Source organism: Lissotriton helveticus, chromosome 10, assembly GCF_964261635.1.
Source record: "Lissotriton helveticus chromosome 10, aLisHel1.1, whole genome shotgun sequence".
NCBI lineage: Eukaryota > Metazoa > Chordata > Amphibia > Caudata > Salamandridae > Lissotriton > Lissotriton helveticus.
In genome coordinates this window covers 1045427903-1045452796 of record NC_136071.1, presented here as the reverse complement: position 1 = coordinate 1045452796, position 24894 = coordinate 1045427903, and the positions used below count along the sequence as shown (strand labels likewise).

The 24894-nt window shown below is 39.9% G+C and overlaps 1 protein-coding gene across 1 annotated transcript in view; it reads right to left on the bottom strand.

The window, feature by feature from the left end:
- Positions 1 to 6210: 6210 nt before the first annotated feature.
- Positions 6211 to 24894, bottom strand: part of PLXDC2 (plexin domain containing 2) — a 1000652-nt gene continuing 981968 nt past the window's right edge. Inside the window, exon 13 of the mRNA XM_078663746.1 lies at positions 6211 to 8986. Within this exon, the coding sequence (XP_078519872.1) occupies positions 8870 to 8986 (117 nt within the window). The 3' untranslated portion in view covers positions 6211 to 8869. The remainder of the gene's footprint in view (positions 8987 to 24894) is intronic.

Sequence of the window (24894 nt, the reverse complement as noted above, 5' to 3'; positions counted from 1 at the left end):
GTAATGAGACATGGGGAACAAAGACCACATGCAAGCCTGTGGCAACGACACACTGGCTGGATGCACAAAATGGCTGCCAGCCACAAATGGCCAAACAAGAACAGCAAGGAAGAAGGCTTGGGGAAGAAATATAGCACATTCAGCCTATGGACATAGACTCCACAAAAGGGCCCCCAGCCACATGGAATGCAGAAGAAAGACAAGTTAATTGTGGTCTATGTCAAATACACACACACACACACACAACAGACAAAGGAGGCATAATATGATAATTAAGAAAATGCTATCATCAATTCAGCAATGCCAAAAATGTAAATTAACTGAGCTATAAAAACACACTTCCTCCTAATCCATCAATTATTACCCTACAAAAGTGAAATACAAAAAAAACCTACCACATTTTTTATTTAATCCAATGCCATCCCAGGTCTAAGTGATGTTTTAAAACAACATATACCACAGAAACAGTTGTTGCAGGCACCCATGAATAGCACTGGCACGGGCCTACTGGATGACCCCTTTGCAGACTAGGACAAGGTAAAATGTATAAATATTGTACATTCAACAAACCTGGAGAAAATGTACTGAACTGAGCAACATTGTTCCTTTACAAAAGAATACAAATTAAATGAAAAATATAACTAGGTGCCCACTGAAAATGTAGGACACCAACACAATAACTTTGAAAAATTGAAAAGTACAAATAAATATTGGTGCATGCCCTCTATCATATCACCAACACCTTTATACAAGATTTTTTAATGTACTTGTGAAATCTCAAATACAAATTCCTTCAACCCAATGTTTGCAGCAGACAAGGAGAGCGATCCTTACAGCTGCAAATCCAAATGAAAAGTGACCAGGAGAATGACAGAGCACTTGGAGGAGCATGCTGGTTGGGAACAGGAAGTTGGAGTCTCTGGGGCACTTCCTTCCTGTTGGAAAGAAAGGTACAAAAAAAAGGCTTGTCACACAAAAATAATCCAAGAGTGTGTTGGAGAAGAAAATCCACTCAAAAACCTCTTTAGCTGCTTCTCAAGCACAAACGCTGATCAAGTGGTGCGTACATAAACGTGATCAGCACTTCATTGGCACTGTCAGGGCCAGAAGACTTGTAAGCGGGCGTGAAGTTTTGTGCGTCCTTTCTTGCAGCCCGAGAATAGAGTGGCGGTCGCGAGCAAGCATCAAGACAAACCCCTGAGTAGCGTGAATGAAAAACAACTCCATTTCTCACCCAGAAGGGTGAATTCAGGAACTCTTTGCTCCTCCGCAGAATGCAGAGTGCCCTAATTCCACAAACTCTGCAAGCGGAGCTGAATTTACAACCCGGGCCTAGATATTAGATAAGCAGGTAGACTGTCCACGAAACTCCTATCGCCAAATACTCACACTGCTATACGCTGACAATATTGTTTTGCTTGCATGGACTTCTCTTGTTCTTCAAACACTGCTTGATGGTTTTGTCTTCAACATAAATAGTCTTTATTTGTCGACCAATCATAGTTAATCTCAGGTGATGGTTTTGGGCCCTACAGTGACCAAGTGCATAGGTTAACCAAGTTCCAAACTTTCACATATCCAGGCAAGTATTTTGATCACTGCTCCTCGTGGCTCCCGCTGAGGAAAACTAAAAGACTGTCCCTGGCTTGCTCTTTTGGGGCAATATAGTATAGTAAGCCTGTTTTTAACATTTTGTGGTCTGTAAAGTTGTTTTGTTTATTGTTATGATTTTGGAAGAATTGGGTCCAGGTCATGAAGTATGGGAGATACGGGAGATTTATTGATTGAATCCGATGCTGAAATGTATGAACTGTGTGTTGACGTTTGTATATAAGTGTATGGTATGTTGTTGTATTATGTACTTTTATGGTCTTTGCAGAGCAGACCAAAATATGTTTTTCCTACCATATCCATACATTTTGGAAAGGCAGGACAACGAGAGAGCCAGAGGCTCTGTATTAGGAGATTGTAATGTCGAGAGCAGCGGGCCTATACTTTGATTTTATAGGCAGCTGCTGCTTCATTGTCTCCAATGGCTATCTCAACATTCCAGTTTTCAAATAGAGGCTATTATTTCACAAGTCATGGTCCCCAATTCATTTAAAGTATATAGCACAAATATCTTGGAGTCGTTAGCCGAATCAAAGTAGGCTCCCATTTCATTTTGCGTTTGTGACATCCCTTCCACACGTGCTCATTTTGAATACTTCATGATTTTTGCCATTATTTCTATCATGTTTTATTAGGGTTGGAAAATGTAGATTGCATATTATGAAAGACAATTAGAGTGACTTTGATCATAGCCGCATGAAGAAGGTTTTCATCCACTTTGCTAGCGGAAAAAGATAGGAGATGGAAAGCTGCAGCACTGTATGTTAAGAGCCACGAGAAAAAACAAAAATAAAAGATGTATCTTGGAATACATTTGCCCTGGAATTAAAGAGCTTTAATGCAACGTGTTCACTGACAAAATATTTCTGACTTGTTGTGCTATTTCGCAAAATAATGTTCTACAACAATCTTGGTTAGCAGATGATTACACGGTTCCAGAATGAAAATATATTTTTTACAAATATTGTGAAGGAACGAGAATTGTGCTAAGTGCCAGCTTGTTGATAGATCTATCTGACAAATCTATGTTTTCTGATTAACTGTCCTATAAAATTTCGAAAAATAGAAGGTCCTGTATGGGTGCAAAAGATTTGGTGCTTATGAATACATACTTGGAATTGCAAGCAATTTCGTGCATTGAAAATTAAGCAGACCAAAGGAAGCTAAGCGTTGATTATACTTTATGCATTTGTCACTTGTACTGGGGATTTAAAAGCATAGATGACCTGCCCACTTCATGTTGATCCACCGGTAGGTAGCTATAATAACACCTTTGAAATATCCATTCACAACTTTGCTTTTGTTAAAAATGAATGTCCTGAAAATAGATTTGAGAACATTCTCAGTTCTCAGCAGTCATCCTAGCCATTGCCGTTATCAACTTCTCCTTTGATTCAGGTCCATTCATACATTAATTTTAAACATCTTTTAGCACTCACCACCGACCCCTCCGACTGTCAGCTATAAGTAATGGATGTTCCATCAACAAACGCATTGAAAATCATTCACTCTATTAACTTTCTTTCTATTAAACTGGTCTTTACTGTGGTCATGATATGGACATTTGCATTGACTGCAACATAGGATGACATCAGTAACACTTTTAATTTAAATGGAGTTTTTGCACATCTCCTACTAAATATCTCCTGTAACTTTGGTACTTTTCTTCAGCATACTCTTCTTTTTTTATTTTAAGTGTTTTTATTGGGTTTTTTACCCCCATTTTCATATGGGTACATAGCACATCAAAAAAAAAATATACATACAGGATATTAGAAATTAACATCCAAATCGATCAAAAAATACAAACATTACAGTAAAAACCCAATAGTAGTAACGCAAAATACTATAAGATCCAGATTTAGATGATCCACATGTGTGTACAATCCCTTATAATTTCATTTAGACATAAAAACATAAATAAATCATATATCACAGAACTGAAGATGATATATGATTTATTTATGTTTTTATGTCTAAATGAAATTATAAGGGATTATAGTATGAATGTTTAAGTTTTCAAATTGTACACACGTGTGGATCATCTAAATCTGGATCTTATAGTATTTTGCGTTACTACTATTGGGTTTTTACTGTAATGTTTGTATTTTTTGATCGATTTGGATGTTAATTTCTAATATCCTGTATGTATATTTTTTCTTTGATGTGCTATGTACCCATATGAAAATGGGGGAAAAAAACCCAATAAAAACACTTAAAATAAAAAAGAAAATCATTCACTCTATTAACTTTCTTTCTATTAAACTGGTCTTTACTGTGGTCATGATATGGACATTTGCATTGACTGCAACATAGGATGACATCAGTAACACTTTTAATTTAAATTGAGTTTTTGCACATCTCCTACTAAATATCTCCTGTAACTTTGGTACTTTTCTTCAGCATACTTTGTACTGAAAATTGAAAACAAAGGGCTAAAGGGCACTATCCACACGGGAATTCCTGCATTCTATTCTTACAAATTCTTTCTCACGTCTCTCCCACCTATTTCCTAACTTTTCGCATCTTCACAGCCTAAGCCCATGAAGGATCCACCATCACTCCTTTCCTCCGAACATGTACCTTAGATCACTTCCTGCTCACTTTCTCACCTCATCTATTCTTTATCGTCAATTGCTAGGAACAAGCTGAAGGCATGTAAATAATACAAAAGCTTTAAAATCAATTAGATATTTATTCAAACACTATAGCACAATGTGTCAATATGTTCTATCAAAAGAGTCCCCGTTAGCTTCATCAATAGAATACTATCACTGACGGACCAACAGTTTATGGGGCATCAGAGGAAGGACATTATACTGGCTGCCCTATTTAGGTGGATGCTGCCATGCCTTGTTTTTCCTATCCGTCGCTAACAGGAAAAACCTGGTGGTGAGGGACAAGAAGCAAATTGAATTACCGCTATACTCTGGAAGAAATCTCCCCGGCTGTGGGGATAATATTTGGGTATTTTTCTGGAAAAAAAACTCTCACTTTAGGAGCATGTTTATGAAAATCAAAAGAAATCAAACGTTTGGTCAAAACCAAAGGTGGCTGCCCATGAAAGTTTAAGTACATTGAAAGGAACTGCCATGACGGTGTTTTCTTTTAATATACAGAGATAACTGCTCGGCCAGTGGCCATCTCTAAATTTGATGGGCTGAGTGCCCTCGATATGGTGAAGGTAATGTTCTCCGCCATACCAAAGACAATATTCTGCATGCCAACATCTAAATCAGGCCTTTAGCCTGATGATAGACAAGATTGTCATTCTGCGCTTATTCATGACTGATTTTCCGGGTAATCACTAATCATATAAATAATTATTTAATTAATCCTGCTCCAATTTAGGACATAAAAATAAATGCCTTGTCTTAGTATCTTGAAAATAGCCATGGCTCTAAGACTCCTCATCCTACTCTTGTCATCTGTAGCCATGAAACTTGTAAATGTGGCTTTTTGCCACACTGAATGCAGAGTAGAATGGATGTGACATGGCTCCTTCTTTCACTTTACTGTCAAATCTTGTAGTTACCTTTCTTTTCGTAGTCCATTGAAAAGACATGTAACAATAGATTCTAGCCAAAATATTAAGAGTGAAAACACATCATGAGAGTGTTGGTATCTTGGTAGTACCACGTGTATACTCAGCATGATTAAGTAATATAGACTGGAATTTAAATGCATCTTTGTTTCATATGTTGAATATCTATCACATTTCTTCTTAAAGCTCATTACAACTATTTCAAAAATGTATATCAGATATGTCAAAATAATTTTCAAGGTAGGGTATTGATTCATACTTTCTCATGAAGAAAAGAAAGGTGCATATTTAAGGTATCATGCAAAGCAATCTGCCTATAAAAACATTCAATGTTGAGGGTATTTATAAATAGATTAATAACAGTTCAACAGGCTCCATCCACAATTCATACTAATCTACTGACAGAATTAAAAAAGGTATCACTCCAGATGTTTACCTGCTTTCTAAATTCTAAGTAAACATGTAAGATGGCTTTCGAAATTTTCACTCCACTGCCTGAAGTAGTGTTTCCCCATGCTACAAACATGGGCAAATAAGCACCTCGATCCCACAAAGCAATGAATAAAATATATTCTCAACTTCTTCAATGTGCAGGATATATCTCAAACATTACTGTGCTTTTGTCCAACTACTTGAAACCTGTTTGCAGCGACAAGCCTCATTCTTCTTCAGTGGCAACCATCTGCAAAGATGTCATGGAAAGGAATGATAACATGTAGACATAGGTGTGTGGCTGATTTAAACTCCATACATTTGCACTTCTACCATTCTTTTTAGTGTTTGAAACTGTTATTATTGCATAGTTTTGCAATGCATTCTCCCCTAAGCCATCACTGTTTTTTCATCATGTGCCCGAGGCCAGATTGCTTTCATCTAGTGCTGAATATGAGGTGGTGGTTGCAGGTGGAGGGCATCAGCACTTATTTTAGGGGACACACACTTTATTTTTCTGAACAACTTTGATCCAGAGCAAGGGTGGGAAAAACACTAATGGAGGAAAGCTGAATGAGGAGAATGTGGGAAAAACAGTGACAAATGGAGAAAGCAGAGAGAAAGCAGAGATATGAAAGAACCTGCAACAGTGGCATAAAGAGGCAGCAAATGTCTATTCGTTTAAAGATGTGTGAGGGGGAATCACCTTCGACCTCGAAGGACCATTGACCTTCAATAGTACTGATTTCATGTCCCACAAACGTAATGGCTCCACCTCGCACTTCAAATGGTATTGCTTTAAAATGGTCTGACCTTAAGAATGTCCAGAGAAAATGTGGCCCTTATCCACACCCGTCCCTATCACATGACCCCAATATAAACCCTTTGCCTGCCACTGCTAGACCTTGATTTGTTTGCCTTTCCCTAGAATTTGTTAAACCTTTGACAACCGTACGTATCATATTAGAAGTATATAACATAACTGCTTGGTGAATGAAAATTAGAAATGAAACTGATATAAATACATAAGGTATGTATTTCTTTTGGTGAAGTTTCTGAAAACATTTTACCCTAGTAAACAGTTATATATTAATACACCCTTCCCTAGTTGATCCATAGATAGGGAATGTAAAAAGGTTCTCCATGTTCTTATTTCAATGTATCCGTTTATCTAACAACATGTTTACCACTTAGATGTTATCCTTTACAGAGTGTTTTTCTAGAATATAAAAGGATTAAAAGCAGATCCCTTTAGTGGAAAATTGTAATGGGCACAAATAGAGTTGACACAGTTCAGAGAGAAACATAATTTGCTGATAAAAAACACAAACGTTAAGTGATATTTTTTAAAGGTCTTGCAAATATGCCATAATGCAAGCTATCTGTATATTTTGGATGATATCCACACAGTCACAAGAGCCGGCCTTGTGTTAGCTAATAAAAATATATTTATATATACATATTTATGCAAATATTATGTGTCTTCAACAAAAAATGGATCAGCATTTCTTTGAAAGACATGCAGGTTTCATAAGTAGCTTTGCTGTTATAGTAAACGTAAATCTAGAGCTACATGGAACAGTTCCTAGCATCAAAAGATTAATGTTGTGATACCTACCACATTGAAAATAAAATGCTATGTCCTTTTACTCTGCCTTAGGTTTCTATCAGGTTCAATTATTACTCCACATGAGAAGGATATATTTTATTATGTGAAAAAATATTGAAAGTGCAACATTACTAAGTCTTACTTTCTTTTATGAGTGCTCTGCTACTGTGTGATCTATTGAGCTATGCTATAGTTTCTATGCTAGTGATATTTTTGAAATACAACTAGACAGTTTGACACAAATATTCCATATTGGCAGAATTATCAAGACCCGCAAATTTGAGGAGCTTGCATACATTCGTATAGGGCACGCTCATCACTGTACCTTACAAGGAATGTAACGAAACAGGGCTGTCCAATTCACTTTGACAATCACAGTCATGATAGATTTTCAAGACAACCAGCTACATAAGCGGAAGTTACATAGAGTAACATTTCAGTGGCAGGTTTTTATGTTACAAGGGGTTATCTACAAAACCTAGCATGAATGTGACCTCTGAATACCAGAGGTTGATCATTCTGCTCAGTGTAAATGTGAAAGTCCAACTTGCGTACATCATAACAGTTTTCATTGGTTTATTGAGTAACGGATTACTCATGTTACAAATCTTGTGTGAGTAGTTAATCTTTTCCAGTCATTTTCTTTGAATTCTGGTATTTGCAACCCTGCATCTGTAATGGAGAAAACAAAATTGCAAGTACCAAATTTCAAAGAAGAGATGAGACTGAATGAGTTACTTATTACTCTAATGACCGGTATGTTAAGACACTATACATTTCTGTCCCATAAACATATTTGCACGTTTTTACTTAAGATTATGGCACGATTTTCATTCGAGTTTAAATCAAGTACATTAAAGTAAGCTTTTTATTACAATCAGTCCTTAAAATGTTCTGCGATTTAAGTGTTGTGTCTGTGCATACAATGTGTATCTGTCGCCATTAATAGCAATATGATTACTATTTTACTTAAGAGAAGAGGGTATAGGCAAATTATAAGAAAACTTGAAATGTCAATGATTCATCCCAGATCAATAGAAATCTCTCATTGTTGTCCTATTAAATGTCTCTCTCAGCAGATATGTACTATCAATGCTCTACAGGCATTCCTTTGACTTATTGTTAACACTTTCCATGTTGTTCATTTGTCAGTTCATAAAGAGTTGCAAGGATCCATCTTTATTGATGTTTCTATGCAGATATGTACATATCGTATTTGTCTACCTGCCTTGATGTTTCGTTAATACTGACAACACTGAACAATATTCCTCGAATGTAAAGTTGAGCTTCGTGCAAATCAGTGCATTTTAATCCTGATACCTGTCCAACAAAAGAATACTTCAACAAAAGAGGAGAAGACACCTGGATAAAATCCAGCATTTGCGTTCTTAGGCAAATTTGCACCCAAACACAAACATGACAATTTTCCAGTAGGTCAGATATTCAACTCGTCGTTGGCCACTCAGTGCTCTACGTCCTTTAGAAAGGATAGCTATTGTGCAGTGTTCAGCTGTCATGGAATACGCCTCTTTAGGTACTTCTTCCTAGCTATATCAGTTCCAGGACCCCTTTTTATTGAGGACATCAGTAGCACAGGGTTCCATCTTGAAGACAGAGGCAAACATAAATTCAGCACCTGAAGACCAGTTCGAGTGCTTTGCATCTCCAGGGTTCTAGCACTGTTCTGATATAATAAAACCTTCTTTTTCTCCAACAGGTTCCACTTCCGAATATGCTGGGTGCCCAGATCCTCTTCGGAACTTCATTGCTGGCCATCGGCTCGGACGCCTCTACAACAACAAACAGAACATAATAGTATGACTAAAGTCTCCAAGTAAGCTCATTCAGTAGTTGGGGTTAATGAAATTGAAGTTATAATTTAGACACTCATATTTCATATTGTCAATCGGATTTTCAGGTCGACTTGTGACTTGCATGATGAATGTAAATTTGGAGGCAATTCATCAATACCATTCAATAGATTATTTCCTATTTTTATAATAAATTATAGAAACATGTAGGCCATATTGGTGCATTCGTTTGCACATTCTTTTTGTTATTTCTTTTGGGGTAGATATCTTTTCAAGTTCAGTTTGCTGTTTAATTCAGTCTATATAATTATTTCATGTAATCTGAATAATGAATTTAATTCACACTGGGTACTATATCAATTTGTTTTCGTAATTTGCAAGTGTGTTTATATTTAAGTCAAAGTGTCTCTTACTAAGGAACTGAGGGGCTGTTCTGCTCGATTTTTGGGCTCTATTTATGAGTGATGGTGACTTTAAGCTTGCTACCATCCTGAATCTCTATTCTTGCCTTGTGTTGGTCCTTTTAAGGCCTTTTTGCCATACCTAGAAGCATAAACTAGAGGATAGCTGCTTAATATGATGATAGATCATGTCGATGTTTGTTTATTTGGTTGTTGTTGTTTATAGATGTTAGCAAGTTAAAGTCAAAGGGTGTAATGTTCTGCTCGATTTTTGGGCTCTATTTATGAGTGATGGTGACTTTAAGCTTGCTACCATCCTGAACCTGTATTCTTGCCTTGTGTTGGTCCTTTTAAGGCCTTTTTGCCATACCTAGAAGCATAAACTAGAGGATAGCTGCTTAATATGATGATAGATCCCTTATTGTTGACTCTAATCCATCTATTGCCTATTGGCTTTGACATAATTATGTGTCCTTTCATGATTCTACCTATAGTAGAGGGTGGATCCTGTTGTCTTGACTTTATATTACATATTGGTATGGTTTGTGTAGGTACTCTGATAGAGCTAAGTGTTATTTCATCCTTCTCAGGCCTACAAGGCCCAGAACTAGAGAGACTCCATTTTGCTTTCTGTCCCTGCAGACTGAGATGCTTGCAGGGTAAAGGTGATGTTTTAGTTATGAGGTGTTGTTCGCTCTTTGCAAACCAGAGAGAACCGGCCAGGGCTGAATCTAATCAAGAAGTGTCCCTGGGCTCAAGTCTCTAGACGAAACAAGCAGCTGATCACTGTGAGAGCGTCTAGCGCAAGGAGCCTGGTGCATGAAAGTGATGGGAGGAGGATATTGGTTGGAACTTTCCACTAGAGGAGAGCATTCTATATTAGCGAAGTGCAGAAGAGGAGGAGTGTCAGTTGGTGTTTTGGGACCGTTCAAGTCAGTTGCAGTGGATTCTGTGAATGGAGAGAGAGAAGGCAGATGATTGCTGAAGTTGGAGAAAGCAGTCAGATGAATCTTAGGACAATGTTGGAACTGTCAGCTGGAGCTGCCGGTGTATCCGGATGCAGATGGAGGAGTGGAAGTTGCCAGCTGGGGCAGCTGAGCCAGAGGAGTGAAGCTGTGGTGATGGAGGGAGAGAGAGAGAGCCCTGATTCCACCAGGAGAGAGAGAGAGAAACAGTCCTCCTAATAGGGTGAGGTGTTCTAAACTAGTTTGCTTTACACATATATATTAACCTTGCTTTGATTTCCTAGGTTAGATTCCCTACTGTAATGTTTTATTGTATTACTAATCCTTTTCCTTTCAGCAGTGTGCAGTCTATTTACAGTCCCTGTTAGTTAGATGTGGATGTGGTCTTCACAGAGACCTTGCGGATCTGTGTATGTGTCTATTATGTGTTGTGGTATGGTGTTATAGGTGTGTTTATTGTAATAAGGAATAAAGTACCCCAGTTCTTAGTGAACCGACATGTGCCGTGTGTTCTTGTATGAGAGGGTAACCTATTCTTCTAGTCAGGTGCTGCTATGTGAACAGATGCTAACCCTGATCAGGTAAGTGGTAACTGAATAAGGGAGAGAGGAGCCCCTTGGATTAACAACTACGCCGTACATTATCTAAATTGGCAACTATTGTGTGATCCAGAATAATGTAGTACTATACCCCTGATGAATAGTGAGACTGATCCCTTTATGTAATGGTAATCATAGGACACTGATACTGCCAGGTAATAAAGATACCCCAGTTCTTAGTGAACTGACATGTGCTGTGTGTTCTTGTATGAGAGGGTAACCTGTTCTTCTAGTCAGATGCTGCTATGTGAACAGATGCTAACCCTGATCAGGTAAGTGGTAACTGAATAAGGGAGATGGGAGCCCCTTGAATTAGAGAACATGTAGTACATCACCCAATTTGGCAACTATTGTGTGATCCAGAATAATGTAGTACTATACCCCTGATGAATAGTGAGACTGATCCCTTTATGTAATGGTAATCATAGGATATGCTGCCGTCTGGGTAGGTTTTCTGGGTCTGTATGAGACCGCGAGATCGCCAATTCTGATACTGCCGTCTGGGTAGAGAGATCTGGGTTCGAATGGGACCGCGAGATCGCCGATTCTGATACTGCCGTCTGGGTAGAGAGATCTGGGTTCGAATGGGACCGCGAGATCGCCGATTCTGATACTGCCGTCTGGGTAGAGAGATCTGGGTTCGAATGGGACCGCGAGATCGCCGATTCTGATACTGCCGTCTGGGTAGAGAGATCTGGGTTCGAATGGGACCGCGAGATCGCCGATTCTGATACTGCCGTCTGGGTAGAGAGATCTGGGTTCGAATGGGACCGCGAGATCGCCGATTCTGATACTGCCGTCTGGGTAGAGAGATCTGGGTTCGAATGGGACCGCGAGATCGCCGATTCTGATACTGCCGTCTGGGTAGAGAGATCTGGGTTCGAATGGGACTGCGAGATCGCTGATTCTGATACTGCCGTCTGGGTAGAGAGATCTGGGTTCGAATGGGACCGCGAGATCGCCGATTCTGATACTGCCGTCTGGGTAGAGAGATCTGGGTTCGAATGGGACCGCGAGATCGCCGATTCTGATACTGCCGTCTGGGTAGAGAGATCTGGGTTCGAATGGGACCGCGAGATCGCCGATTCTGATACTGCCGTCTGGGAAGAGAGGTCTGGGTTCGAATGGGACCGCGAGATCGCCGATTCTGGTACTGCCAGCAGGGTAGAGAGGTCTGGGTCTGAGTGACCGCGAGGCCACTTATTGCTAATATTATAGGAGGTACATGGTATGTATCTTAGGAATTCCCTGTCCTTAGGGGGTAGATACCTGTTGTGAATAGGTCCTAGGGAGGGGCAGAGAGTAACGTTCTGGCTGGGTTAGTAAGGCTCTGATGAGCTGGTTCTATCTAATCAGGAAATCCAGGCAGAACATTTGGCGTAGTCTGGCAGTTTTCGCACGAGATGCGGGGAGTGACCCCTGTTATGTAGTTGGACTTAAAACCCTTTCAAATTTGTCATCTGTGAACGGTCTGTGGATTGCATGGTGAAGTGTGGTCCCTGACCTATTGGCTTGAACAGTTGGAGTGTGAGGAGATTGCAGTATATCATGGCATCTGATTTATGCAGTGTAGGAGAAATGCTTTTCATCTTGGTGTTTGAACTGTCAGGCTTGAAGGGTGCCTGTGTATGAAAAAGTCTTGTAAATTGCTTATCTAATGGCTTGCTGCATTTGCTTATGCTGTGAAGTGTGAACTGTATTCTGTGATATAACTTGCTGGAAATCTTGTAAATAGCGCCTTCTGACTAAGGCTTGCGTGCCTTGTGCATAGCGCTTTGCGCTTCTCACTTGTGAATAGTTTGTTGAATCCATGTGCATAGCGCCTCGGGTGTGCCTAGTTGAATTATTTGTGAATTGCGAATCCATGTGCATAGCGCTTTGTGAGTGGCTAGTTGAATTATTTGTGAATTGCGCCTTGTGCTTCTGACTTGTGAGTGGCTTTTTTAAGGATCTTGTGCATAGCGCCTTCTAACTAAGGCTTGTATTTCTTGTGAATAGCGCCGTGTGCTTAAGGCTTTTGAAACTTTGTGGTTAGCACCTTGTAAATATGTAAATGTAAATGTACAGGAATTTATATAGCGCAAATCACCAAGCGGTTTCTAAGCGCTTGCTTAGGGAACCCGTCCTGGTATTCCCCTGTGAGATAACCCCAGCAGGGTATCCGCAAGGTGAAAGCCAGGCATCCCGCCGCGAGGGGCCGTTGTGGAGATTAAGCAAGCTATTGCCCAGAGTCGCAGAGTGTGAACCCGTGAATCGAGTAGGCACCGGAGCGAGAATTGTCGAGTCCATGGACATTTTAGGACTCAAGACCCCGCCGAGCCGGGAATTGAACCCTGGTCCCGGGCTGACCTCTGCTTCCAGGTCTGCCTCCTCTAACCAGTGAGCCACACTTCTCCACATTCTCAATATGGTCTGTAGTGCCTTGTATATTTGGCCTGTGATTAGCGTGTTATCATTGTGTTTCTTGTGAATAGCGCCTTGTGCTAAACATGTGTGAGTGGCTTCTTCAGACCATGTGCATAGCGCTTTGTGCTTGAGATTAGTGAATAGTTTGCTCCGTTGAGCAGGGAAGGGTTGGATCCTTTCTGTCTGTTGGGGGAGAAAATGTGTTTTTGAAAGGAGCTCGACTGTTATGTGAGAACGTGAGAGATTAGTCCTGGGACTTTCCCTTGTGTCTGCTGCGCTCGGGGAAGGCTTAGGTTTCAGCTGCCAAAGGGTTGATATCTTGAATTGAGACAGCGGTGTTCATTTTTACATACTGTTTGGAATGCATCCACGGGTTTCTGTGTGTCTTCCCTTTATACACATGATTTAATGAGTTTGACTCGGACGTGTACATCAACCTGTCGGAATGTGAGGGGGTGTTTTGATCGTTTTCAGCTGTGCACAGATGGTGCAATCTTCGGTTGTGGAAATGAAATTATTTCAATGTAGAATGTGCTTTAATTGGTGAAATGCAACCGTGAGCTTTTAAATGAAATGATGAATCTGGCCCTTTTTATAGGTAGAATGGAAAAGTTTGCACACTTAATTATGAATTCTTGGTTATGCAATGCAAAATGTTATGTTGCCCCTTGTTTAATTTGATGGTGTTTCACATGTTATAAGAAATGAAATGTGTCTGCATGCATTGTTGTTCTAATATTTTTTCCCTTTCAGCAAATAGTGAACCGTTATGACAGAATTGTTTGCTGTTCGTGTATACAGTCAAGGGTGGATATGAGGTTCTATTTTGATTTTGACTTTATACACTCACATCCCTTACATCAATTTAAAATTGCTTTAGTGCAGAATGCCGTCTTTTGAATGTTGGTTAACTTTTCATATGGCTATAGAAAAATAATAGTTTAAGAACTTGATTACATTAGTTAGAGAAATACGGTGCTTGTCTCAAAGGAGAAGGGTAAAATACCAGCTGCATGGAGTTTCATTTAAAAATGTGTAAGCACAAAGCAGAAAATTGTTGTTGTAACCTTGAACGAGATAACTCAGGCCCGTTCTCTGCACGGCTCCTGCTTGTTATGGTTGGAGCTGGTTCAAAACTCTGAGTGCGACCATCTTTCTAGAGGGAGGGGCTGCTTCTCAAAGGAGTGAGAGAGTGACTAGGCCCCAGCCCTTCTGACTTGTGTAAAAAAAAAAATTTGGGATTTTGCCCAAACAAATTATGGTATAGGAAGAGTGTTCAAATTATCCCTTGGATTTAGAGAGTTCTTTTTAGGAATTAGGAGGTTTTCTTCTTACAGAAATGAAAAGCACTTGGGGTGCTTTTTTGAATGGAAAATTTTCTTTTATAACATGATTGATGCTTATCTCTCGTTTCAGATTGATGGCTTGTGCGGGAGTGCATGGATGGTCTGCCCCGCCCCGTTTGTTATTTTTTATTTTTTTATTTTCTTGTTGTTATGTTAGTTTGTTATTTTCTGAAATGCGGAACCAGCTTGGGCCAACATTACACCGGAGCTGATGGCGAGAAGCGGTGTCTTACGGCGGATAGCTGGAGTTCCATGGATGACAAGATCAGATGGGATTCCTTCCTGGCAAAGAACTTTGGAGCGGTGTGTCTTGCACACTGGAGAACTGTCATACCTGCTTTCTGTTTTAGAAAGAACAGACTAATTTTTTGATAGAGACACTTTTAATTCCTAAGAGAAATTTTTTGGTGACAAAGCCAATAGTAAGGTGATGATTTAAAAAAAAAACCATTGGTATTTGGTTATAATGATGTTCCTTTATGAAAGGAGTCTACAATGTAATTCCTTGGCCTGCATTCTTGAGTCTTGCATTTTTTCCCATTTTTCTATTTCAGATGGACATAATGCCACTTTTTGCAGTTACCACAAACAGGCCCCAATGATAATGTTAAATTTGCAGTCCTGTTTATGCTTTTGATTTTCCAGTTTGAAAGATGCAGTGCCACATTCATAATTTGGCCTTTGGTTTAATGATTCCTTTTGATATATGCAAATGATTTTGTTTGAAAGTCATAGGGTGCAGTATATAATTAGTGAGCTGCTTTAGTAATCTGATGCCCTGTGATACATGATATTTTGATCTTAGTATGCTATGCTATTACAGATTGACTTTACACTTGTTTATCTTTCACCTATTGGATAGTTTTCCTGTTTTCTGTAAAACAGTTTTGCCAATGAAGGGAAAGTAGTGTTCTGCATGATGGTGCACACATGTGTTCCACAGATTGATACAGAGGGATTAGTGCACACTGTTTCCTGAGTTAGATGACTTATGACCTTTGCCTATTGACTTTGGCATGGTCTCCTATCACTTAGTTTTTCAAGTTTAAGTTTCAGCTATTTTAGCTATAGGGATTTCTGGACAGACTATGTCTGAATTATCTTTTAGAAGAGTATATGCACCACACTTAGATCACTGTTTCTGATTTCTTGCTTGATATGCATAGTGCTACACCAGCTATTTTGTAGGAATGGGGTTGTCCTTGTTTTCCTGTTATTACGCTTTTACTTTGATCCATCAACTTTTAATTGGAGCAGTGGGATTAGTTCCAAGGGTGGTCACCCTAGACTTTAAGTTGTCCCGGGAGGTGTGTCATTTAGTTAGGTCATGTCCTAGATTTACTAGTAATAGTTGCCCAGACATTGAGGACCCTTTGTTATGTCTATTTGTCAGACTTTACCAAATCCTTTCTTAAGTTGACCAAAGTAGGTAGGCCTCATTTAGGCCCTTTGTTATTTTTACTTCACAGACATGTCCCTACATTGATAGATTTCATGAGTTAGTACTAGAAGTTGAGGCACATTTAGTTCAAGGGTGCTTAGGTTAGTTTCTTAAGTTAGCCGAAGTAGGTAGGCCTCATTTAGGCCCTTTGTTATTTTTACTTCACAGCTACATTAATAGATTTCGTGAGTTAGTACTAGAAGTTGAGGCACATTTAGTTTAAGGGTGCTTAGGTTAGTTTTTGTGGTTATCAGATATTTTGATTTGTTCTTTCGTGGTATTTCCTTGGTTGTCATTCATTTTAGGGAGTCTTTTTGTTTTTGATTTTGTTGATAGATCATGTCGATGTTTGTTTATTTGGTTGTTGTTGTTTATAGATGTTAGCAAGTTAAAGTCAAAGGGTGCAATGTTCTGCTCGATTTTTGGGCTCTATTTATGAGTGATGGTGACTTTAAGCTTGCTACCATCCTGAATCTCTATTCTTGCCTTGTGTTGGTCCTTTTAAGGCCTTTTTGCCATACCTAGAAGCATAAACTAGAGGATAGCTGCTTAATATGATGATAGATCATGTCGATGTTTGTTTATTTGGTTGTTGTTGTTTATAGATGTTAGCAAGTTAAAGGGTGTAATGTTCTGCTCAATTTTTGGGCTCTATTTATGAGTGATGGTGACTTTAAGCTTGCTACCATCCTGAACCTGTATTCTTGCCTTGTGTTGGTCCTTTTAAGGCCTTTTTGCCATACCTAGAAGCATAAACTAGAGGATAGCTGCTTAATATGATGATAGATCCCTTATTGTTGACTCTAATCCATCTATTGCCTATTGGCTTTGACATAATTATGTGTCCTTTCATGATTCTACCTATAGTAGAGGGTGGATCCTGTTGTCTTGACTTTATATTACATATTGGTATGGTTTGTATAGGTACTCTGATAGAGCTAAGTGTTATTTCATCCTTCTCAGGCCTACAAGGCCCAGAACTAGAGAGACTCCATTTTGCTTTCTGTCCCTGCAGACTGAGATGCTTGCAGGGTAAAGGTGATGTTTTAGTTACGAGGTGTTGTTCGCTCTTTGCAAACCAGAGAGAACCGGCCAGGGCTGAATCTAATCAAGAAGTGTCCCTGGGCTCAAGTCTCTAGACGAAACAAGCAGCTGATCACTGTGAGAGCGTCTAGCGCAAGGAGCCTGGTGCATGAAAGTGATGGGAGGAGGCTATTGGTTGGAACTTTCCACTAGAGGAGAGCATTCTATATTAGCGAAGTGCAGAAGAGGAGGAGTGTCAGTTGGTGTTTTGGGACCGTTCAAGTCAGTTGCAGTGGATTCTGTGAATGGAGAGAGAGAAGGCAGATGATTGCTGAAGTTGGAGAAAGCAGTCAGATGAATCTTAGGACAATGTTGGAACTGTCAGCTGGAGCTGCCGGTGTATCCGGATGCAGATGGAGGAGTGGAAGTTGCCAGCTGGGGCAGCTGAGCCAGAGGAGTGAAGCTGTGGTGATGGAGGGAGAGAGAGAGAGCCCTGATTCCACCAGGAGAGAGAGAGAGAAACAGTCCTCCTAATAGGGTGAGGTGTTCTAAACTAGTTTGCTTTACACATATATATTAACCTTGCTTTGATTTCCTAGGTTAGATTCCCTACTGTAATGTTTTATTGTATTACTAATCCTTTTCCTTTCAGCAGTGTGCAGTCTATTTACAGTCCCTGTTAGTTAGATGTGGATGTGGTCTTCACAGACACCTTGCGGATCTGTGTATGTGTCTATTATGTGTTGTGGTATGGTGTTATAGGTGTGTTTATTGTAATAAGGAATAAAGTACCCCAGTTCTTAGTGAACCGACATGTGCCGTGTGTTCTTGTATGAGAGGGTAACCTATTCTTCTAGTCAGGTGCTGCTATGTGAACAGATGCTAACCCTGATCAGGTAAGTGGTAACTGAATAAGGGAGAGAGGAGCCCCTTGGATTAAAAACTACGCCGTACATTATCTAAATTGGCAACTATTGTGTGATCCAGAATAATGTAGTACTATACCCCTGATGAATAGTGAGACTGATCCCTTTATGTAATGGTAATCATAGGACACTGATACTGCCAGGTAATAAAGATACCCCAGTTCTTAGTGAACTGACATGTGCTGTGTGTTCTTGTATGAGAGGGTAACCTGTTCTTCTAGTCAGATGCTGCTATGTGAACAGATGCTAACCCTGATCAGGTAAGTGGTAACTGAATAAGGGAGAGGGGAGCCCCTTGAATTAGAGAACATGTAGTACATCACCCAATTTGGCAACTATTGTGTGATCCAGAATAATGTAGTACTATACCCCTGATGAATAGTGAGACTGATCCCTTTATGTAATGGTAATCATAGGATATGCTGCCGTCTGGGTAGGTTGTCTGGGTCTGAATGAGACCGCGAGATCACCGATTCTGATACTGCCGTCTGGGTAGAGAGATCTGGGTTCGAATGGGACCGCGAGATCGCCGATTCTGATACTGCCGTCTGGGTAGAGAGATCTGGGTTCGAATGGGACCGCGAGATCGCCGATTCTGATACTGCCGTCTGGGTAGAGAGATCTGGGTTCGAATGGGACCGCGAGATCGCCGATTCTGATACTGCCGTCTGGGTAGAGAGATCTGGGTTCGAATGGGACCGCGAGATCGCCGATTCTGATACTGCCGTCTGGGTAGAGAGATCTGGGTTCGAATGGGACCGCGAGATCGCCGATTCTGATACTGCCGTCTGGGTAGAGAGATCTGGGTTCGAATGGGACCGCGAGATCGCCGATTCTGATACTGACGTCTGGGTAGAGAGATCTGGGTTCGAATGAGACCGCGAGATCGCCGATTCTGATACTGCCGTCTGGGTAGAGAGATCTGGGTTCGAATGGGACCGTGAGATCGCCGATTCTGATACTGCCGTCTGGGTAGAGAGATCTGGGTTTGAATGGGACCGCGAGATCGCCGATTCTGATACTGCCGTCTGGGTAGAGAGATCTGGGTTCGAATGGGACCGCGAGATCGCCGATTCTGATACTGCCGTCTGGGTAGAGAGATCTGGGTTCGAATGGGACCGCGAGATCGCCGATTCTGATACTGCCGTCTGGGTAGAGAGGTCTGGGTTCGAATGGGACCGCGAGATCGCCGATTCTGGTACTGCCAGCAGGGTAGAGAGGTCTGGGTCTGAGTGACCGCGAGGCCACTGATTGCTAATATTATAGGAGGTACATGGTATGTATCTTAGGAGTTCCCTGTCCTTAGGGGGTAGATACCTGTTGTGAATAGGTCCTAGGGAGGGGCAGAGAGTAACGTTCTGGCTGGGTTAGTAAGGCTCTGATGAGCTGGTTCTATCTAATCAGGAAATCCAGGCAGAACAGGGGCATATTACCAAGCAATAGCGATAATTATCGCTATTGCTTGGTTAGAGACAAAAATTTACCGCAGATAAACCTTGGTATTACCAAGGTTTATCGCAAATGCGATAAAAAACGGCCGCAATGCATGAATATCGCTGAAAAGTCAGCGATATTCATGCATTACCGAGCTAATGCTCTTAGCCATGTTATCCACCTCCCATTGGATAACATGGCTAAGAACTGCTCAGGGCAGGTGTTAGCTTTTGGAGATATTCGCGCATATATCTCCATAATTTGGTAATAGGAGATAGCGATGTTAGCGACTGTTTCCAGTCGCTAACATCTTGGCACGCCCACTTTGCATGTCATTAGTGATAAATATCACTGACATGCAAAGTGGGGCCCAAGATGGTCGCTATCTCCTACTAGCTGTCGCTAACTGGTGTTAGCGACAGCTAGGTAATAGGGAGATAATTTTATCTCCGCTTTCTTGGCTTTTAAAGCCAAAAAAGCGGCGATAAACCCCCTTGATAATATGCCCCTGATTTATAAAGTTGGTTCTGTTACTGGAAATACGTACAAATGAATTCTGAGTGATTCGTCCCTTACATCCAGTTAGAAAATAATTTATTTTTCAATAGGTATTTATTTAATTGAATTTGCAATGAGACATACAAGTTTGAATGAGATGAACACCTGAGTGCAGCAACACAGCAGAAAAATGGACATCTTTAGGAACACAGAAAGAAAGTACAATTTCAGGCTGACACAAAACATAGAAAGTGTAGGGAGTGAACGTGCAACAGAACTGACTTTATTCCAAAGTTTGTGGGCAAAATTGGTAAACTATGTGGACAATGATGGTGCACAAGGAGGTAAGGGCAGTGCACAAAGCATTCTGGGGTAGAATAAAGAGTAATTTAGGTACCTCAATGCTAGATAATTATTAAATGATAAGAAGACAAACCATTTATGTATTTAAACATGCGACAAATACAACAGAAAACAGATAAATACAAAGAAAACAGACGTGGAAGAAAAGCAATAACATAGTATAGCAATATGAGTAAATGAGCATACTAAGAATGAGATACTGAAAAGTTAAATACAAAATGAAGAGGAGCAAAAACATATGCAGCTAAACCAATAAATGAAGAGAATCAATAATGAATAATGGAAAGAAGTAGAGTGGCATTGGTGGTAATGAGAAAAAGGTTTTTTTGAAGTTGTAAATCTGTAAAAAGGAAGGGTGATCAACAGATATATAGATGCAACATCTGGCCATAATGTAGCACTGATTGAAGATAGTGGGAGGAAGATATGCTCACAGCAGACAATACTTAAGCTACTATGAGTGGAGTGGTTTGACTATGGAGGCGTGAATATCATTTTTAGAGTAACAAAGAACTGACAAGATGAAGCATACAGACTAGTGATGAAAGTTTGTGAGATTATTTAGTTTTTCAAGCAATGATTACAAGCAAGGTGAATATCATTAAGCTGAGCAAAGTCATAAGTAAACACTGGAGGTCCTGAACAAGAAAACAAAAAAAGATCCCCCACCCCCTTCCCCATCTGTCCCTTTTATTTTCATTAACAAATTCCATTTTGGGTGTTTTGTTTTAAAAGTTTTTGCTGTGCTGGTGCATTGAACATGGTTCTTGTATAGCAAAATGTCAATGCTTTCATAGAGGTGTGTGTGAGTAAGCATGTCTTACTGATGGGAATTCCTTCTTTTTAATCCTTTTTAATTAAATGATATCAAGATAACCACATTGTTTATAGTATTTTCTATATTCTCAAGTTGCTGCTATTTTTGATCAATGGACTCCCTATTTATCTTTGTTATATGAGACAAATTATAGAGTGTTAGTGAGCATGTTACTCACAATCAAATATGTATTTCTTTCTTGTCTGAGACCAGTCTCTAGAGCAACGTCCTCTGGTCATTCCATACCCGAAAAGGATTGGCAAGACTGTCTGCTTTCTTTGCACCCTTAATCCTTTGATATATTGAATTTATATTCTGTCATTAGTAATTTGCATTCAGGCTGGCACAAAACAATCAGAAATTAGCTTACTTGTTTTAGTTTATACCAGTTGAAAGAGAGAATACGACTTTAGCAATATTAGGAGCAGACTGTGACATAAAGGCCATTACAACAATACTCTGACTCATGTTCTAGATAACATTTCTATGACAATGAAAATGTTGTCAGTGTTTGTGCCATATTATAGAGGTCTTGCAGGATATAATGATATTTTCACTCTGTTGAATTAAAATCAGACACTTCTACCAACATAACTTGGTAATATGTATTTCTTGATGTCTAGCATGGTCTATTGTTACTGTGACATTAGGAAATTCCCACAGTGTCAGCAATATCGTACTTATACCATTGAAATGATGGGAAGAAATCTGAACACAATTTTCACCGGCTTTTCCTCTTGAAAAATAACAACCTAATTCTGCTAAAAGAGTGTACATGCTTAAAGGAATATCAAGAAACAAGGAAGGGAGTGAAGAGATATATCAGTCATGGACTCAATCTCATCTGTAAGCTATGAAAGAACAAAAAGAGTGCACTCTGAGTTACAAAATAAAGTGCTAACCTTCCAAAAAGTGACAAAGCCCAAGCGAACCATTTGGTTACTAGCATTGGAAAAACAATATGTTTTCTTAAAATAACCCTCACCCACCAAAAGGTCCCTCAGTGGCATGCTTCATCTTCGGGTTATTCCCGCCCGCTGCAGGACGGGCGTGCTATGACCAATGGATACGTGGGAGCACTTTTAGGTGAAGTGAAGTTATGTGTTTTGGTGTGAGAGTGGAAGGGTCAGAAATGAGTGAATTAAAAAATTCCTGGCTTTATGGAAAAACTAAACTTTTAATGCTCATTGTAGCAGATTTTGATAAAATGTGGGGAAAGAGGAGAGAAAAAAAGCTTTAATGAGCAGTTCCCTCACAGGTCAACATGTCTCGAAGCCTACCTAAGCTTCTCCTCAGGACCTAATGTAATGATCCCTGTTACAACTCTGACTAAGACCTAGTGCTGCTAGCCTGTTCGGAGTTTTGAATGAATAAACCTCTGTGCAATACATCAGTTCAACACCTACTTGGTAATATTCTTAAAAGAACTAATAATCGATTTCTTAATTGACAATCTGGAAGGATAGAGGAAAAAGAATTAATAGTTTTGATGTACTTTGATATTTTCATAATAAATCTTCACCGCAATTGTGTGAGGAGTAGGCTTTGAAACAAGTGGGCTGGAAGAACCTGATGATGAAACATGCCACCAAGGTACCTTTTGGTGGGTAAGGGTTAGTTTAAGAAAACCTATTGTTTTTCCTAGTCACCAAATGGTTCGCTTGGGCTTAGTCACTTTTTAGAAGGTAAGCAAGCTTAAAGGAATACATGAATGTCTTTATGTGGTGTGAGCACAGTTGAATGGAGGATATTCTTTATCATCACGGGAGGGAGGGTTTAGCAGAAGTAGGAAATGTGGTCATTGGAGAGATATTATTTCTTATGGCAGCAAGTTAGTCTTTAGAACAAGCAGCTTTTCAGGCCTATTCTAAATCACCACAGATCCACTTCCTGTGAAGTAAGTGAGGAATGAGAGTTATCTGGGCAACAGGCTTCAACATGTTTTACTGAGCCTCTTTAATTATTTACTTTGAGACCACAATTAAAAAAAGACCACAAAAAGTAGTGGATGGAATCCTTGAATTTATCCTAGCCACACTGAGTTTTCTAAGCCACATCCCTGTCCATTAGTTTATAGCTCATCTGAAACATTACAGACAGTGACCGGATAAATGTGAATCAGTCGTGGCCCAGCCCCACAAGGGAAAATCAACACCACAGCACAAAGCCATGAAACCTGAAAACATGAACACAAGAAACCCCAGACCGGTTTTGGCCTTGTTGAGCATCAGAAGTGCAGCTTGTGTTCCATGGGACAGCATAATTGGGATCCATGATGTGTCAAAACTATTGCATCACGCTGAGAGAACAAAAGATGATCAGTGCAATACATGAATTCATTTGAGCCACCAGTAATTTTTGGGGCCATTTTCCAGTAAACTTTCTAGTTCTCCCCTTTTAAGGTTATAGACAGTAGGGAGGTCTCTTTCTCTGTATAGCTATTTTAAAGCTGGGGTGGGGTAGCCAGGCTAGTTACTATGTTAAATTTTAATACATAACGTTTTGCATTTTATGGAGATTTACATCTTTACTTGTAATGCTATGAGTAGCAAATCAACCTTTCTGCATAGCCACCTTAGATTCTTCACGTTTTTGCTGGTATTAGGATACTGTGATATCATTATTCAGTGCAACAGTGTGTGCCCCAAAATATTATTGGGAACATTGGTTTAATTCAATTGGTAAAATTAATTTCCCTGTAAGGATACAGTGTGTGCTGAAGGAAATGCAGCAATGGCATGGGAGTTAAATGTCATGCATGTGAGATGCAGTGTGGACTTGCACAACCCACACAAGACAAAAATACATGGCTGTCCTGGGCACAACTGTTTTTATAACTTATTTTTTAAGTTTTATATAGCACTAGCCAGATCAGAGGGTATCGGAGTGCTTTACAGCAGTCGTACTGCGAAAATCACAGAATACAGTATTAGAAAAATCTTGGTAAGGAATTCCTAGCGCGTTGTGTAACCTTGGGGCACTGAAGTCCTGAAATGTCTTAGATGAGTGCCGTTGTCTTGGGCTGAGCTCCTCTTTCCGGGAGGAGGGAGCGAAGTAGGGGTCCGGGAAGTAGAGGAGGTAGAGGTCTTGAAGTCAGAGTCGAACGGCTGCGATGTGCTGAATTAAGCACATCGGCAGCTCCTATCGGTTCGCTAGGGAACGATTGAGGAGAAGGTCTTTGAGATGTCTTTTGAATTTTACACAGGAGGAGATAGTTCAGATGTGGGGAGGGAACTGTGCTCTGTCTGGGATTCAGTTTAAAGTTACTGCATTTACACATTTCAAAGAACAGTGCCTTTGCCTTCTTGTAAAACATACTTTTCTATTAATGTCACCCTAAATACTGAAATGTAAATTCACAAAACTTGGTTCCTAATTCTAAGAACTTGGATTATTAGTTGAAGGGGGTGAAAATCCCACTCAGGTAATAAACACATTCCTTGCCAGGGTGAACCACAGAAATAACTAAATTAACCTATGCTTAACCCTCTGGTAGCTTGGCACAAAGCAGTCAGGCTTAAAATAGAAGCAAAGTGTAAAGTATTTATGCAGCACACAAACAGTAAATAATGTGAAAACACAACCCAAGAAAAATCTCAAACCAATTTAGAAAATAGAGTACATTTTAGTAAATAAAATTATACTAGTATGATAAACATCCAAACAGT